The sequence below is a fragment of the Neodiprion fabricii genome, chromosome 4 (genome assembly GCF_021155785.1).
Source record: "Neodiprion fabricii isolate iyNeoFabr1 chromosome 4, iyNeoFabr1.1, whole genome shotgun sequence".
Classification (NCBI taxonomy): domain Eukaryota; kingdom Metazoa; phylum Arthropoda; class Insecta; order Hymenoptera; family Diprionidae; genus Neodiprion; species Neodiprion fabricii.
Genome location: NC_060242.1, coordinates 17,161,903 through 17,177,117, shown reverse-complemented (window position 1 = coordinate 17,177,117; position 15,215 = coordinate 17,161,903). Strand labels below are relative to the sequence as shown.

At 39.9% G+C, this 15,215-nt stretch overlaps 2 protein-coding genes across 3 annotated transcripts in view; one reads left to right on the top strand and one right to left on the bottom strand.

Moving 5' to 3' along the window:
* The window catches only part of LOC124181285 (protein kinase C-binding protein NELL1-like), a 79,911-nt gene that overhangs the window by 28,785 nt on the left and 35,911 nt on the right, over positions 1-15,215 (top strand). The window lies entirely within an intron of this gene.
* LOC124181286 (cuticle protein 19-like) lies at positions 8,989-10,860 on the bottom strand. The gene is made up of 2 exons (XM_046567685.1): positions 10,728-10,860; positions 8,989-9,619 (listed from the first exon to the last, which is right to left on the bottom strand). Exons 1-2 carry the CDS (start codon positions 10,737-10,739, stop codon positions 9,218-9,220), a joined length of 414 nt encoding a protein of 137 aa, XP_046423641.1. The 5' UTR covers positions 10,740-10,860; the 3' UTR covers positions 8,989-9,217.

Sequence of the window (15,215 nt, the reverse complement as noted above, 5' to 3'; positions counted from 1 at the left end):
TGTGGGTGGAGATCAAATGTACAAGTTGACTAGCTACAGTTTACACGGTAATTGGTAAAAGGAGTGAAAATTAGGACGAGTCATAAATCAAATCGATCTAATTAACTTGCTAAACAGTCTCGAGTTTTCTCCTCTCAGTGTTTCAGTGATCGTTATATCTCACGAACCTCGTCGGGTTCGGTAGTCCTTGTATAAATTGTACCTGTCCAGTCATCGTTTGCCTTCCTGCAACTATGATGAATTTAGAATTTGTCTACTATAATTTTATGGCCGTTGTAGATCACGATATACGGCAAGGTATACACTCGTCATGATATTGTATATTAGGCGTGTTTAGATATTATTATGCAAGTATACGCATGGTGATTATGAAAGAAAACGGTAGTCACGGCGATAAATTATAAGTTGGCTGTTTAATTCTGTGTTGTTTTTTTGTCTTTCTTTCTCTTTCCCCGTCTTTTTCGGCACGCGGTATTTTTTTTTCTAATTATAGACGAGGGTTAGCCCGGTGCCGAGTTTTCTTCGGAATCATTACAGCAGAGAAGTTGTTTAAATGAGTTAAGAGTCGAAGAACTGTTGTGTGCATGTGTAAGTAAAAGAGGTGGCGGAAGAGAAGGGGGAGGGTGACGTGTAATAAACACGAAACAAGAACGTTGGTTTATGGATGGATCGTAAAACTGCGAGAGTTAATTCCGGAGGTGTTTTCTCTCTACTTCTGTATACGTATGCTATCATCCGCATATGTATGTATGCATGTATAGCTAAAAGTAAACCAAAACCTCGCTTGATGGATGATGTAGGAACTAGGTATGGAGTGTTGCGGTGCGCGGATTTATACACGCACATTCATACATTTTTCTCTTTGATCCTCTTTCTGTCGTTTTCTGTTTCTATCCGCACAGATTTTAAAAAACGCGCCCGGTAGATTTCTCGGAAGCTTGATTTAGTTTAAGATTGAAATTTGGAACAGTATAGGTGTATTATAATTGATTCTGCAGAGAGATGAGAAATTTTTCTCTCTCAATATTCACGGATTTATTCGCCTCCGCTAACAGATCTTGTCTTTTAATCCAAAGCCGTGGAGGAAATGGTGCTGGCGAATTGGAGAAGGCGGAGAAGGTGAAGGAGGAGTAGGAGGCTAAAGAGGAAAGACAGGCTTTAATCTCAAAGATTCTTGGCTGATGTTGGCTGCTCAAGCTGGAGGCTTTATTAAAGGTTACCGACTCGTCTTCAACGCCGTTATTCGACTCCCCCGGGTCTTACTTGCCGCGGGGACGTTGCTGGAGAGCGACTCGCGTGGCGGGGTTGAATGTCTGTTCTCCAACCGGGGAAACCGAACCCTCCTCTTTAAGCCAAGAAAATCAATTTGCTCCCGGTAGAATGGAATGGACGATGTGCTGGGGTCGGGCTCGCTCGCCCCTTCTCTTCCACATCAGCCTCCTCCTCCTCCTCCACCTCCTCCTCCTCCTCCTCCTTCTCCTCCTACTCCTACTTCGCCACGAGAAATATGGAAGAATAAGGAAAAGAGAATAGAGAAGGAGAATTTACGGTACGAGCATCAATTAGTGAAAGGAAGCGTACGTTGTTCGGAATGGACAGAAGAAGATGGTACATGAAGAGGGGAGTTGCGGACTGTCTAAGCAGGTTGGAACCAGATACAGAACAGAAAAGAAAAGAAGAAAGAAGAAAAGATAGACGAACGAACCAAGAGAGGTGAAGACCCTCAACAACAACTGACTGGGCAAGCCGACTGTCTGCGTGATGCGGATGGATCATGGCATAAGCGTGCTGCAGCCATTTCCCAATTATGTTACCACCAGACTTGAAGGCCTGCTTGCGGCTGCTGAGTCGAGAGGAACATTCCTAACAATCTGGTAAATCAAGTATGAGGTCGGAATTTCTAACGCCAATGCGACGACGAAGTTTTTAGGAAAATACTAGTTTCGAGATTTTAGAATCATCTGAAATTCAGCGGTAAACTCTGCTACGGAGCAAAGTGTTGTGTGAAGGAAACTATGTATTACTTCAATATCGTAAAAGTGAAGCAAAAGGATGCGGAGAAGTTTATACACTGAAGAAAATTCAAACACATGACGAAAAATTGTTTTTAACCTTGACTCGAGGTTAATATAAGTTATCAAAAATCACACCGAGAGCATACAGAAGTGCTCAACACTTGACTACTGTATTTTGAACAGTAAGAGTAGCTATTATTATCGAGGTTCCAAAGACCTCTCGCAACCTGCATGCATTCATCGTACATATATTTTCCTCTCATCGTCAGTGGATCGTAGTTTGAATGATCGTGCCACGCTGCAGCTGTGTGGGTATATATTATGTGCGAAACACAAAAGCCAGGATGCGGCAGCTAAATGCACAACCAGTCAGTCGACTGCCGGCAAAACGAAGGGTTTGAACAATTATATATAAGAGGATCTATTGTGTAGTTTCTACACACTTGTTTACTCTTCAACCAGCAGCCAGCAGCGGCTACACTCGGAAGTTCTGACTCCCTCCTTCTCAATTTCGCGAGCCTTGGATGATGACGCTGATTAATGGATCGGTTTAAAAAGAGAGAAAAAGAGAGAGAGAGAGAGAAAGAGATAAGAACTCTCTGGTCTTCAAATCCCGCGCATCGATTCACTTTTATAAATGGCTTTCTAACGGTTTGTGATCATACAATATGAACAAATATTGGCTGTACACCCAAAGTCTTTCGTTTGAACGATTTTCCACGATTCACACATCTGTTGCAGTATCGATGGTTAAGCCATACATTGTACTGGGGAAGAATTGAAGAGGATTAAAGCAGCACCGTAGAGGGAATACATGGTAGACGTTTGTATCGCAAGTTGCGACACTTACGGACGGTGGTCCCAGTACCGATATTGAAATACACGATGCAGATTGTACGGATTTTCCATCAAAGACGATTCCTGTGCATGAGATGGTGTAGATTCAGTAAGTGAAACTCAATGCATGCAGGGATGGATGGTAGTTAGCTGGTAATATATAAACTCCTCGAGGGTCGAAGGGGGGGATGGATGGTGGTTGTGGTTGTGGGGGGCTTGGGGCCGGGGTTGGTTCGTGGTTCTCCGAGTTCACTGGCGCAATGCGGGGTGGCCAGACAATATGGCGGCCCCCACTTCTCTGTCACGGCCTACAGAAAGATTTTCACATTCCTGTACGGCACGAATGTGTTTCGTCTGTCGCACCTTCACGGTGGACTGCGTACGCGTGTGCCTTGAGAAATTCACGGAATGAGATACCGATGCACCGCGGAAGAAAAAAGCCCATCTATTCGGGAGGATGATAATTGGATAAGAAGCTACCGCGAAATGACGAACTTTGCGGTAACGAAAATCGAAACGGCTAAAGTGGAAAGAAATAATTCAACCTCATCCTCGCTATTGCTGTCCTAATTGCTTTAAGGACAGGCACGTGTAACGCTGAAACTATGCTAGAGTATTGATCAATTCCATCAGTGAAAAGTATTGATTGCTCGTCTATATACTTGGCTGGACAAACTTCTTGGACGTTACTTACGTTAGGCGGATAAATGTATCGATGTCTTTAACCTTAACCATCGTTTTAGTCGTACATGTGTATTATCTGTCGGCAAGGAGAAATAAACTTGTATGAATTATGGAACGAATGACAGACAGACGTTGAAAAACAACCCCGTCCCCGGTAATTTTGTGATTATTATACTAATAGGAAAAAGTACGATTGCCAGTCTCGCTGCAAGGCGGTTAAGAAGATGACAGACCAAGCGATTACCATACGTTCTCTAGGGTTCTGAGGCATTCAAACGGTTTCGTTACTTACTTCACTCACTTCGATTGCTTCGCGTCGTGAAATGTTCTTTTAAACGTCGTTCATCCGTTAAACTGGCTCGGCTAACCAAGCTCCAGTTTTTTCTTCTTCTTTCTTTACCTTGTGAAAGTCACTTTATGGTTAATGTTTCGTCCTTGATCGCGATTCAGGATTTGATACAAAAATCTGCACCGCAGCAGCTGGAAATAAGTAGTAGCAGCATCGCGACAATCTCAGTGCGCAGTGATATCGGTCCGTGTAGGGTCAGCCAACAACTTGACGCAGCGTCAATGCGCTCAGAGTTTCTTCTAGCGCTGTGGGGTTAATCGATTAATCGGCAGCTTCGATTAATCGACTTTTTTGATTACTCATTTTTTCGATTAATCGATCAATCGAAGCTGCCTCACAATTATTCTGCAGGTCAATCGGTATATGAATCAAAAACCGTCGGTTAATTGATGGGAAAAACAATTAATCGATTAATCCCACAGCGCTAGTTCCTTTGATCCGCGCCCGGAACTCTCTGATTAAAATATTTCAGCGACTGCTGCCAGTAATGACTGAAATATCTGAGATAACAGTTGAACCATTTCCAGTATCACATTTACCCTGATGGCCACTCTGCTACTCGAGTCTGAGATTGCTCCACCGATCATTGATTGAATATTAACGATCCTCTTTCGCCGTTCGCACATCAATTACCGGGGGGAATAAAGGAAGGTGGACCCTTGGCCTGAAAGTTCCTTAACAAGATTTGTTAAAGTTTTATCAGGTGTACAGTCCGTTCGAAAGTCTGGCACGACGAAAAAACTGATTAACAGCGGGGTAGATTTATCGAGTGAATTAAGTTCTGATCAGTTCTATCCAACAACTATCCATCTCTCTTGGAACGAAAAAAAGCTGTTGACCATGTCAATTAATCAATTCAAACGAAACCATGGATATGATTTATTGACATTAGATGTACGGTAAAGTTATTTTCACAGCCAAAGAAGGAAGAATAGAATTATATGATGAAAAGTCCCTGATAAATTCAGAGCGCTTTATCCGTTATTTGCAGCGCGAAAATCTGTTGATTTCTTGTTTTGCTGTTCCGAATAATATTTTTTCTTCCACCAAACTCAACTCGATCAACCTCGATAGCACTTGCTTGTTATTTATTCCATTATTATTCTCTCGTCTGGATATTGTTTTCGACTTGACTGTACGCCCGATAGATCTTTAAATATTCAGGCTGTTCGAGGTGCAAGCTAGCTAGTCGGGAATTTCGGAGCGTTCGGCACGTGCCACTGATCGTTAGTCGCTGGCTAGCACAAAGTGTCGATAACCACCCAAGTACCTGCCTACCTCTTCTCTCGTAATTCGAAACTCAAAGTTCGGTTGTTTGGTTGTATTAGACTGGCAGCCTGCCCATACTTTACGATCGGCGCTGATGAGTTTCACATAATTCAGACAGATATCGCGAGGATGATTATTAATAATATAACAATATAATCGTCGTCGATTTTGCTGTAAGCATTGGTGTATCAAGGTAATGAATGAAATGGGAATAATGAAATTATACAAGAAATAAAGAGATAGAGAGCGAGAGAAGTGAAGACTTTGTTTCCACAAATTGGGAAAATTACCGAGAATCATCGTCATCATCATCATAATCATCTCGTGATTGTTGCTGTTGTTTGGACAATTCTTATTAATGTTGTTGTCGAAGAGCAGAAGGAACGGCATTTTTACCTGCATGCACCTAACCCTTCCATTTTGGGGAAACAACATCGATACTTGGAAAATTGTGAGCTGTTTATGAGATTTTTGGACATACTTATTTCAAATTGACACCTACAACCCCCAACGACCCAACCTTGAAGAACCCGTTTCCGATGTGAGAGAACTAGTCTTAAAACCAACATGTTTGAAAAATTTCTGACAGTACAATATACGCTGAATTATGAGCTGACAAGACATCATGTTTTCATTACATGCATTAAATACGCACAGAATTAAGCAATTCAAAAAATTGCCCTTGACCTTCATTTAAGGTGAAAATAAAGCATCCAAAACGTCATTGCGACTATTTAAATGGTAAAAACCACCATATTTTGGGTAAATCAGACCATAAATTAAGGCTGACAATCTACACAACCATAGAAAGTATTTAATAAGGCATTTTTGAATAATTACGGTTTTCTGCGTTCAATAATAATCAATGGCTTATAATCGAGCGAAAATTGCGACGTCAGCTCTTGCCACCGACAAGTTGAAAATATGTTTTTTCGCAGTTGGTCACCGAAGTTAAAGTTTATAACGTTTCAAACCTGAAAACTTCACGGACCGTTCTTAGCCCTGAAACGATAACGTTATTGTTTTTTTTTTTTTTTTTTTTCCATCTACTTCAGTAAGGGGGGATGAAAAAAAGCTCCAATCTTGTAAATTCCATCTCTCGGGTACATCGCATCGTTCATGGTCCTGCAGGGTTTCATTTTGTTCGTTTTTTTAATAAAGAATCACGTGGGACAAAAAACTTTTTTTACTCTCGGTTAATGAAATTGAATTTGTGAGTTTCTCGAGTCGAAAACGCAAGTTGTTGTCTTGCGGCGGGAAACTTAACTTCGCGTGGGGTGTTTTTTCACCCCCTCCCCCCGTTACCTAGGGTTACCTAGGGTCAGAACTACCGAAACTTATTCCGTTAGAAAAATTAGAAAATCGGGAAAAACATAGTCCTCAAACGTAAAACACAGCAACAGTGTGATCCTGGGAATCGCGGAAAGTGAGCAAAGCCGTAAGAGTTGAAAATTTGCAAGAAAATTGACATTGCCGGCCACAACGCCGTCTTGCACGCTTTCCAGATACAACGCACGTATTTCCACTGCGGAATTAAATAAATATCAAAAGAATTCGGCTCTTTCATCAGAAGAATATTAAGAAATGTATGTAAATGATGTTACAAAGTTTTGTTGCACCCTTTCGTCATTCCAAATTACCGAATTATATGGTGGTGGTGAAAAAAGCTAGTACGTATAAAAAAAAAAAACTATATCCTCGTTAGTAATTCACTTAATTCTGGAGTAGAAATACATAAATTTTATGTATATCAAACGTGTGCAAGTACAGTGTAAAAAAAAAAAAAAAAATGCACTGTATACTTCTATAGAATATTTTTTGTATCAATCTAACACTATTTGATTTCAATCTAATACTACCTGTCATCAATTTGGGACGATCGCTCGCTTTCAAAACGATTTTTCTAACTTTCTCTGTGTCTCTGTCTTTTCACAGTCACGTGTTTAAACTTTTTACACCAACAGGCGTCGATTTATACGAAAATCAAATTCTCAAGGGTACGAGTGGTTCAAATTGGTATGAAAGATGCTATTTTTGAGAATTCAGTGTTTTGAAGGTACCACGACCACCTGAAAAAGTTTCAATTGAATTATGAATGGTGAATTACAAAACTCGGCGATCTGGCACGGACTGTCCCACACACGATATCGCGAAAAGACCCGTATTGTTTTGGTTTTCTAGTAACTATAAAAGAATGAAATTGCTCTGAAAAACGAAAATGAGCTTTTTGATCACAATCGCCTGTATCGGTATAAAAATGTCGGCTATGATGGCTTATTTATGCGGAAAATATATTCGGAATAGAGAATCTCCTTGAAAATCAGCTGAATTCATGCATGTGAAACGCGGTACAGTTTCCTTATCACAAAATGGATGAAATACATTTTCACGATGTAATTGCGTGTCACACACTTGGGATCAACAGTAACTACATTCGGATTGACAAACGGATGAATTTGAACTTCAACATGAATTTTAACGTTCTATCGATGAAAAATTCCGATCACGTCATAAGATGATGTAAAAATACTACCATTGAGATTAATGGATGATGACGGAAGGTCAACTGTACATAACTCAATGAAACTATTATTGAAAAAATTCAGGTCGCTTTATCTTGGAACCTTGCGAATTGCAAAATATCTGTAAAGCATAAATTTTTGAGTTCGACGAATTGCGAAGCAAATTCACTTACGATATGAGCGAGTATTTCGGAATTCTGTTTTTATCCGTGGTTGCAGTTCAGAAATCAAGGCTGCTTGGAATTTACAGAATATTCTACCATCAAAGATTTTGCTAATACGTCGATTTGAAGTCCAGTTCTGCAAATAAAAAATCAGAACCACGATGTCCAGTCAAAGCCTTCTCAAATATGTTGATTTTGATACTAGTTCTCTCCTAACAGAAACAGCTTTTTAAAGGGTGAGTCTTTGGGGTTGTGGGTATCAATTCGAAACAAGTATATCCAAAAGGCTCATAAATAGTTAATGATTTTGTAATTTTACAAAAAAAAATTTCCCCCGTTCCTTTACTGTCTTACCTTACACAGGTGTTTCAGCTCAAAGTTCGGAATTTTATTATTCCAAAAGCTCATCGATAGCTCATAATTCTGCTATTTTCAATTTCTTATCATCATATTTTTTTAGCAGCGGGGGCTGACTACTTACGTAACTGAACCCCACACTCAAAATTGCTGATTTCTACTCGACCGGTTGAGCTCAAAAATTGGGATTTGATTATTACGAGTGCTCATAAATTGCTCGTAATTTCCCATGTATCGATATTTTTTTGTCGCCAAAGTGGCGAGCTGGGTAGTTATAGGTGGCATTTATCCGTAATTCAAGGAAATGTTCACCTTCATTGTCTCTTTCTATCTTTGTCTCCCTTTCTCTGCACACAGGTACTAACTGCGTGTATACTTTTGTATACAATTTTTGCAACGCAGAAAAGGAGATTCGTCGAAATATAAGAAGAGAGACGGTATTTCCCCACTTACGCAACGAACGAAAGAACGATATTCTATACTAGACATTCGTTATAGGTATAAGAAAGTATTGAACGGGGGTGTTCCCTGCCCACGAAGGAAGGGTGTGTTCAACGCTGAACGCTCAACTTCCGGTTTCTTCTCGATTCGAGTGTGCACTAGCTGTGCCTGACACACACAACCGGCCGACCTTATATATCTCCGAAACTAATTTTATTAATCATTAACACTATTAACAACTCACTTCGGAGTGAAAAGAGAAAGGCCACAAATTATACCCACATGTGTAAATAATAATGGAAACTTTGTGGGGGGAGGGGATTAAAAAAAAAAAAAATAATTCGTTCATCTCAGAGAAGAAAAAACGGTAACAATTTATTGATCAGTCGTCTACTGATCTCGATGGTACAATTGTACAATAACAACGATTTATATACAGAGTAAAAGAGCAAAAACAATCAACAACGCGGGTATATTTACATCGCAATAATTATCGTACGATCATTGGACAGCGTGAGTTAATTGACGACGATGCGATTCGGCTCATCGCCGTCTTGATTTTCTTTTAGTTTGGAATACTTAGTGGTGATGGTGACCGTGTCCGCCACCGGAGTGATCGTTTCCATTACTGTTGTGGACCACAGCGTGGAATCCACTCTTGTCGGCGTGGTATTTTACCGTTCTCACGTTGCCGCCCGGCTCGTGGAGGGAATATTCACCAGCGACGTTCTTTCCGTCTCGGTGCTCCTTTTGGCTGTGGAAATCCTTCGTGTGGTGGTCCTCGACTCCGTATCCGAAATCATATTTCGGGTGGGCGACGTAGTCGACGTGATGGTGACCGTGCTTTCCCTTCCATGATACTTCATGGTGCGGTCCTACCACGGGACCGTGGAAATGCTGGTGCGAATGCGCCTTGTGACACGATGCGTCATCCACCGCCATAAGCGTTCCTATTATCGCCACAGCCGCAATAAGGATCATCTGCGAATGAAGGGATAGGAAAATACGTGGCAAGTTATCGCGCGTTAATGGATATTGCATAAACCGATGACTTGGAACTGTTTCGATGTTGATTTAACCATTTTTTTCTCAAGTCGAAACTGGAGCTCGTTATTTTAAGGTCGAGAGTTTCGTGATCGGGGGCTTATGGGACTTGTTAGAATCAGGCCAAAACAGTGCGATGAAACAATAACGTTATAGAACGAAGGTCTGCCAAGTTAGAATGACGACACTTGTAATGATTCGGTACAATTCATTCACGTTTGAAGTAAGCTGTTGTTCGTCGGAAACGAACAAGGACTATGGATTTTTTATAGTGTAGAAATTGTAGAGTAATCTGATTTCTCCGATGTCTTTAATGTTGCGAAGTGTTCAGAATTCAAGTTGAGTGCCTTGTGAGGATGAAGTTAGTAACGTTAGAGTAACCGCGCAGCTTTAGGAAAAATCGTTACTTCGCACATCTAGGATTGACCGAAATTTAGTAGTCTATGATAAACAAAACATACTCATATATTTCGAAGAGTCAACACCCCGAAAGCCATTCGGAAATTGCACAATAATGATTTTTTACCTCGACGTTTGAGTACGTTGTCGTTACTAACTTCAGCCTCGTAATGCTTTAATATCTCTACCCGGATCACTAATTGTAAGACTCTTTCAATTATAGATTTATAAGTGGATCAGCTTCAGCGACACTTCTCAAACCTTTGTTTCAACGCTATCTGCCTACCATTTAACCTTACGAGTCAGCGGTAAAATTTGATCAAGTGTTCATGGAAATGACGCGAGAATGTGTCTTTCAACCGAGGCTGAAGCCAATAACCAGAATTAGCAGCCAAACGTTCTAACGTTCGAATAAGTTAGTGAAGTCCAAAAATAAAATTTTGTGACATACCTTGAACCCCCAACACTTTTATAGAATTATGAGGATAGAATTAAACAGGATTTTTCTAGTTCCAAAAAGTTCAACACGTTTTGCTTCTAACTCTGGCTTATAGCTTCAGCTTCATGTATTTCAAGGGCGAGAAAAACTGTTGCAAATCATTTGATTAAAAAACAGACGGTATCAGAAGCCAACAAGTATCTTTACCTTGGACGTCATGTTCTCGGGTTCTACAATATCACCGAATTATCACTGTCGATTAAACGTATGATACTGCTGTGTAGCGACTTAATGAATTGTGACGATCATGTCGGATAGGAGCGTAGTTTATATAGGTGCGTGTCTGGGGGTCCTGCGGAAAACAACCGGGGTTGAGCAACCTGTCCAATTGTTACGTTACGGTACGTATTTCGGGATAGAAGGAGGTGGAATTGGATATATCGGGTAAATAATTGAGAGTGCGAATATAACGTCATACCGGTCAGCTTCGTAAGTCGCCGAGTGCAATAGCCCAGCAGCAGTACAGTAGCAGTACCTAGTCGATAAAAAGTTTTATCCACGTGAAACTCTCCTCGGCATTATAACTGCTCTTGCGGAACGTCAAGCGTCGGGCAATAATAATTATAACTATTACAACCGGGCTACTGTGTCCCGATTACGAATTATGACCACCTCTCTCTTTCTACAATACTTCGCCCTCCCCCCCCCCCCCCTTCCCCCCTGTCCTCGTCTCTCATTGTCGGTGCCGATTGCGTTTTCAAATCAATCAGCTATCGGTGTTATAATAACAGTGCACTCTATGATGTAACGACGCGGTATTAAACATTTACATAAACTGTAGAAACTTTAGGAAAAAAGAGGGAGAGAAAAAAATGGGAGAGATTAAAATCTGAGCAGTCTAATGACACGATTATGTGTGGCATAATAATTTTTTTTATATAATATACATATATGTGGATAATACTTGTGTACAAAGAAATGGCCTGAGTTATTTACTGATTACTAGAGATTTTTGTTATTGCTTAGAGTTTAGTTAGTCACACTTTATGATTTTATGGGTATGTATAACAACGCCGATCGCGTGGTATGATCGCAATCTTTGAATAGTATTGCAATTGTATCATTTCTTTCCTGGTCAACTCACGTGTTTCTTTTTCTTGAACATTGAGTATTATTATACTGTATATTAGAAAACTTTCGATAGAGAGTTCTTATGCTCTATATTCGATTATAGACGTATATTTGCATATCTATAATGCGAATTATTTTACAACCTGTTACCTACAACGTTCAGAATAAATGGAAAGTAAATAAGAAATTATAAACAAGATGAGAAAATTCAGTGGTATAAAGTAATTACAGAGCAACAGAAAAAGCAGCTGATGTAGAAAAATTGTGTTCACTGATTCGTATTTTGTGGTTCTTTTTTTTTCTCCAATTTTTCTTATTCCCTCTGTTGAAATTAATCCTTCACAATCAAAGTATATATTCCTTGGTTTTCTGCCTGCGGATCAGAGAACATAAGAGAAGAGAGTGGGAAGGGATGGAATGGAATGGAATGGGGATGTAAAAAGGAAGGAAAAGTAAGGGTGGTGGTACTTTTGTTGGCTCAACTCGTCGCGGGAAACGGGAACAGAACAGCAACGGGAGTAGCAGCCTTTGGCACTTTCGGTATTACAAATGCCTACATACATGGGTGTGCATATGTATGTACATAGATACATAGATACGTACCAAGAGAGCCGTAACAATAAGTTATGTAATGCGAGAACGAGAGTCATGGCTGAAGCTCCCCGCATTTTCCCTCAACCAGCTCGAAATTACGCGGCTTAATGGTCGTCCAATATATGCTTTAGATACCTACAGGACACCGTAGGGTCTGACAGATAATATGGTTTGTGTAATCGGTATGTATATAGCTCGCAAATGTAAGAAAATTGTACAGTATAATATTCCTATATTTGCATGAGATTGAAAGAAAACATTTGTGCGAAAGTAGTTTATTTTCACAATTTCTCGGGTAATGATGGAGAGGAGGATTCATGATCGCACCCCAGGAGTCCTCATGCCTGTGGAGTTGAGGAGCATATTCCTTGGGGGATATTATTATTACTCTCCCTCTGTCTAATGGAATCTCGGTACAAAGTTCCTGCGCAATTAGCAACCCCCCAGGGAGTTGACCATAGGGTGCAATATGAAACAAGAAGTAAGAAGAGGAGAAGCATTAGGTCCAGAGATTCAATATCACACCAATTTATTTTCATCCCCGTATAGTTTATATCTTGTAATCCACAGTCGGAAGCGAATGTCTGATTCACCGTAGAACATTGTAAGGAATGGTTTCCCCCAATTTCGATACAGTGACTCACTAAGTTTCATCCAATCCTATCCTCCTTGGTTTCAACCACCATTCAACCACAATGGTTGGAGTGCAATACTTTGTTGTGTACGTAGCATTATAAACGGTTAGAATCGTCATCAGGACTCTAGCGTTACAAGTTTATAGTTTTAGTTTTAAAGATGAATCTCTACCGTATATTTCTTCTTCTTCTTTTGCTCATTTTATTTCTACCAGTTCTTATTACTACACTACCATCAAACTTTTCCGGTTACGGTTTATGGCACAAAACTTGTACACCCAAAGTATACAACGTACACGATAAAGAACCGAGTACATGACGTATCTATGTATAATAACGCGGTTCGTGAACCGTTCGTGTACCATTTATACCAGAGACTGGACCGGCGAATGCACAGGGGTCGGAGTTTGCCTCTGACAAGACGTTGTTGGGCCTTTTAACCCAAAGCGTGCGTCATGTGCATAAACCCATACGTTAAACGTACCGCGCGCGATCATCGCCTGTCTCCAACAACCCGTAACAACCACATGGCCATCATGCTGTGCTGGGTACAATGTGCAATACGATACCAAGCAATCACCTGCCTCTGGCAGCCAGTTATGGATGGTCGATGAGGTTGGCGGTATTTCGTACATACCAAGCCTCGGGACGTTCCACCCTTTCCCCCAGTTCCAGGCTGTTATACGTCGGTGACAGAAGAGTTATAACCTTTTGACCAAGTGTCCTGTGTTTCTCGTTTGTGTTTCGGGGGTCCGGTTCACCGTTTTTCCACGGACATTGATTCGAGCTTGGAAATTAATCGAAAACTCTAGCGCACCCTCATTTTTGTCATATTCTATTTCCAACTGGACCGAATGTTTCCAAACTCGCCCCGTTTTTTGACTTGATTGCTTGTCGATACTTTCGACACTACTTTGATGGTGGCGCCTCTAAAATCTAATATTTCTTTACGTCCATTCAGCTGACACAAACCAAATGTACAAAAACCACAAGAAAACTACAGCAATATGGTGCTCTTTTGTTGACCATTAGTTGTCCTGTCGCCGATTTTAGTGCTGTACATATTTTTTTCGAAAATGGTGATTTAGCTAGCTCTAGTAGCAAGTCGGCATAAAAACCATTTTCAAAATAATTAAGCAGCAATAAAATTGGCGATAGCGTTACTTTTCAGCAACGCAAGAGCACCAAATTACTATACTTTTTTGTAGATGTACTCATTTGGTTATGTCAGTTTCATAAACGTTAAGAAAAGTTTAAGGTTTTGGATACGACACTATCCATGCTTTCAAGGGTATCGACCAGCAATTAGGTGACTTTTTTTTGTCATCTTTTTCACATAGTTTCTAATTTTTGATTCCATCAAAATTTTCTAAACAGAGAAGTTTACTCGTTTTTTTTTTTTTATTTTTATTATTTTCATCCATTTGTTCTTGAGGTATGAATTTTTGTATTTATCTACGAAAGTTGACGACATCTTGAAAAATTGACCAAATGAGGTGTTTTTTTTTTTTTTTTTTTTTTTTGAAAATTGTTGCTTTTAACGATACATTAAGAAAAAAGATACAAAAAACGTGATCATTACTAATTGCGGTATAATTTTTTTATTTGAAGCTCAAACTTCACGATTTCAAGAGGATGGCCCCCTTTTTTTTTTCTTATATTCTCATAACAAACATTGTTTTTTTTTTTTTTTTATACAAATTATGCGATCGGATTTATCTGCATCTATTTTTTCAATTTGAAATTTCTGAGTACAAGGCTTCTGTATGAAATCGAACGGAAAAGTTTCGTTAAATTTTGACTCCCTCTGGAACTCGTTCACTTAACTATGCTATTTTAAAGACTACAGGGACAATTTTTCACAAAATTTTCGCGAGTCGAAGCCTGCTATCGACCTTAAATAGTCTGTTCAATTTGCGATGTTTTTTTTTTCCTGCCAGGTAAGCATACAATTCGTGCAAAAGTCAGATCTCTCTGTAAAAACAAAAAACAAAAAAAAAAAAACAAAAAAAAAACAACAAAATGAATAAAAAAAAAATTCGAATCATTATTCCCGTACGTTTTGACGTACCCATGTATAGTTTTGAGACAATAAAACGGCACCGGTTTATACAGAGCCTGTACCATTATCATTCCCTGGATGGATGCTGCGGCGTCTCGGCGCCTTGTAGTCGTTGTTGCCCAAAGACGGCGCCGACATCCCCTGTAGTATATGGATAAAAGTATACATATGTATGTATATATATATATATATATATATATATATAGGAGAGGAAGTGGCGGAGGCTCAGAGAAGGGTGGAACCGTGAGACGGTGGTCGTATTTTCCCTTTCCC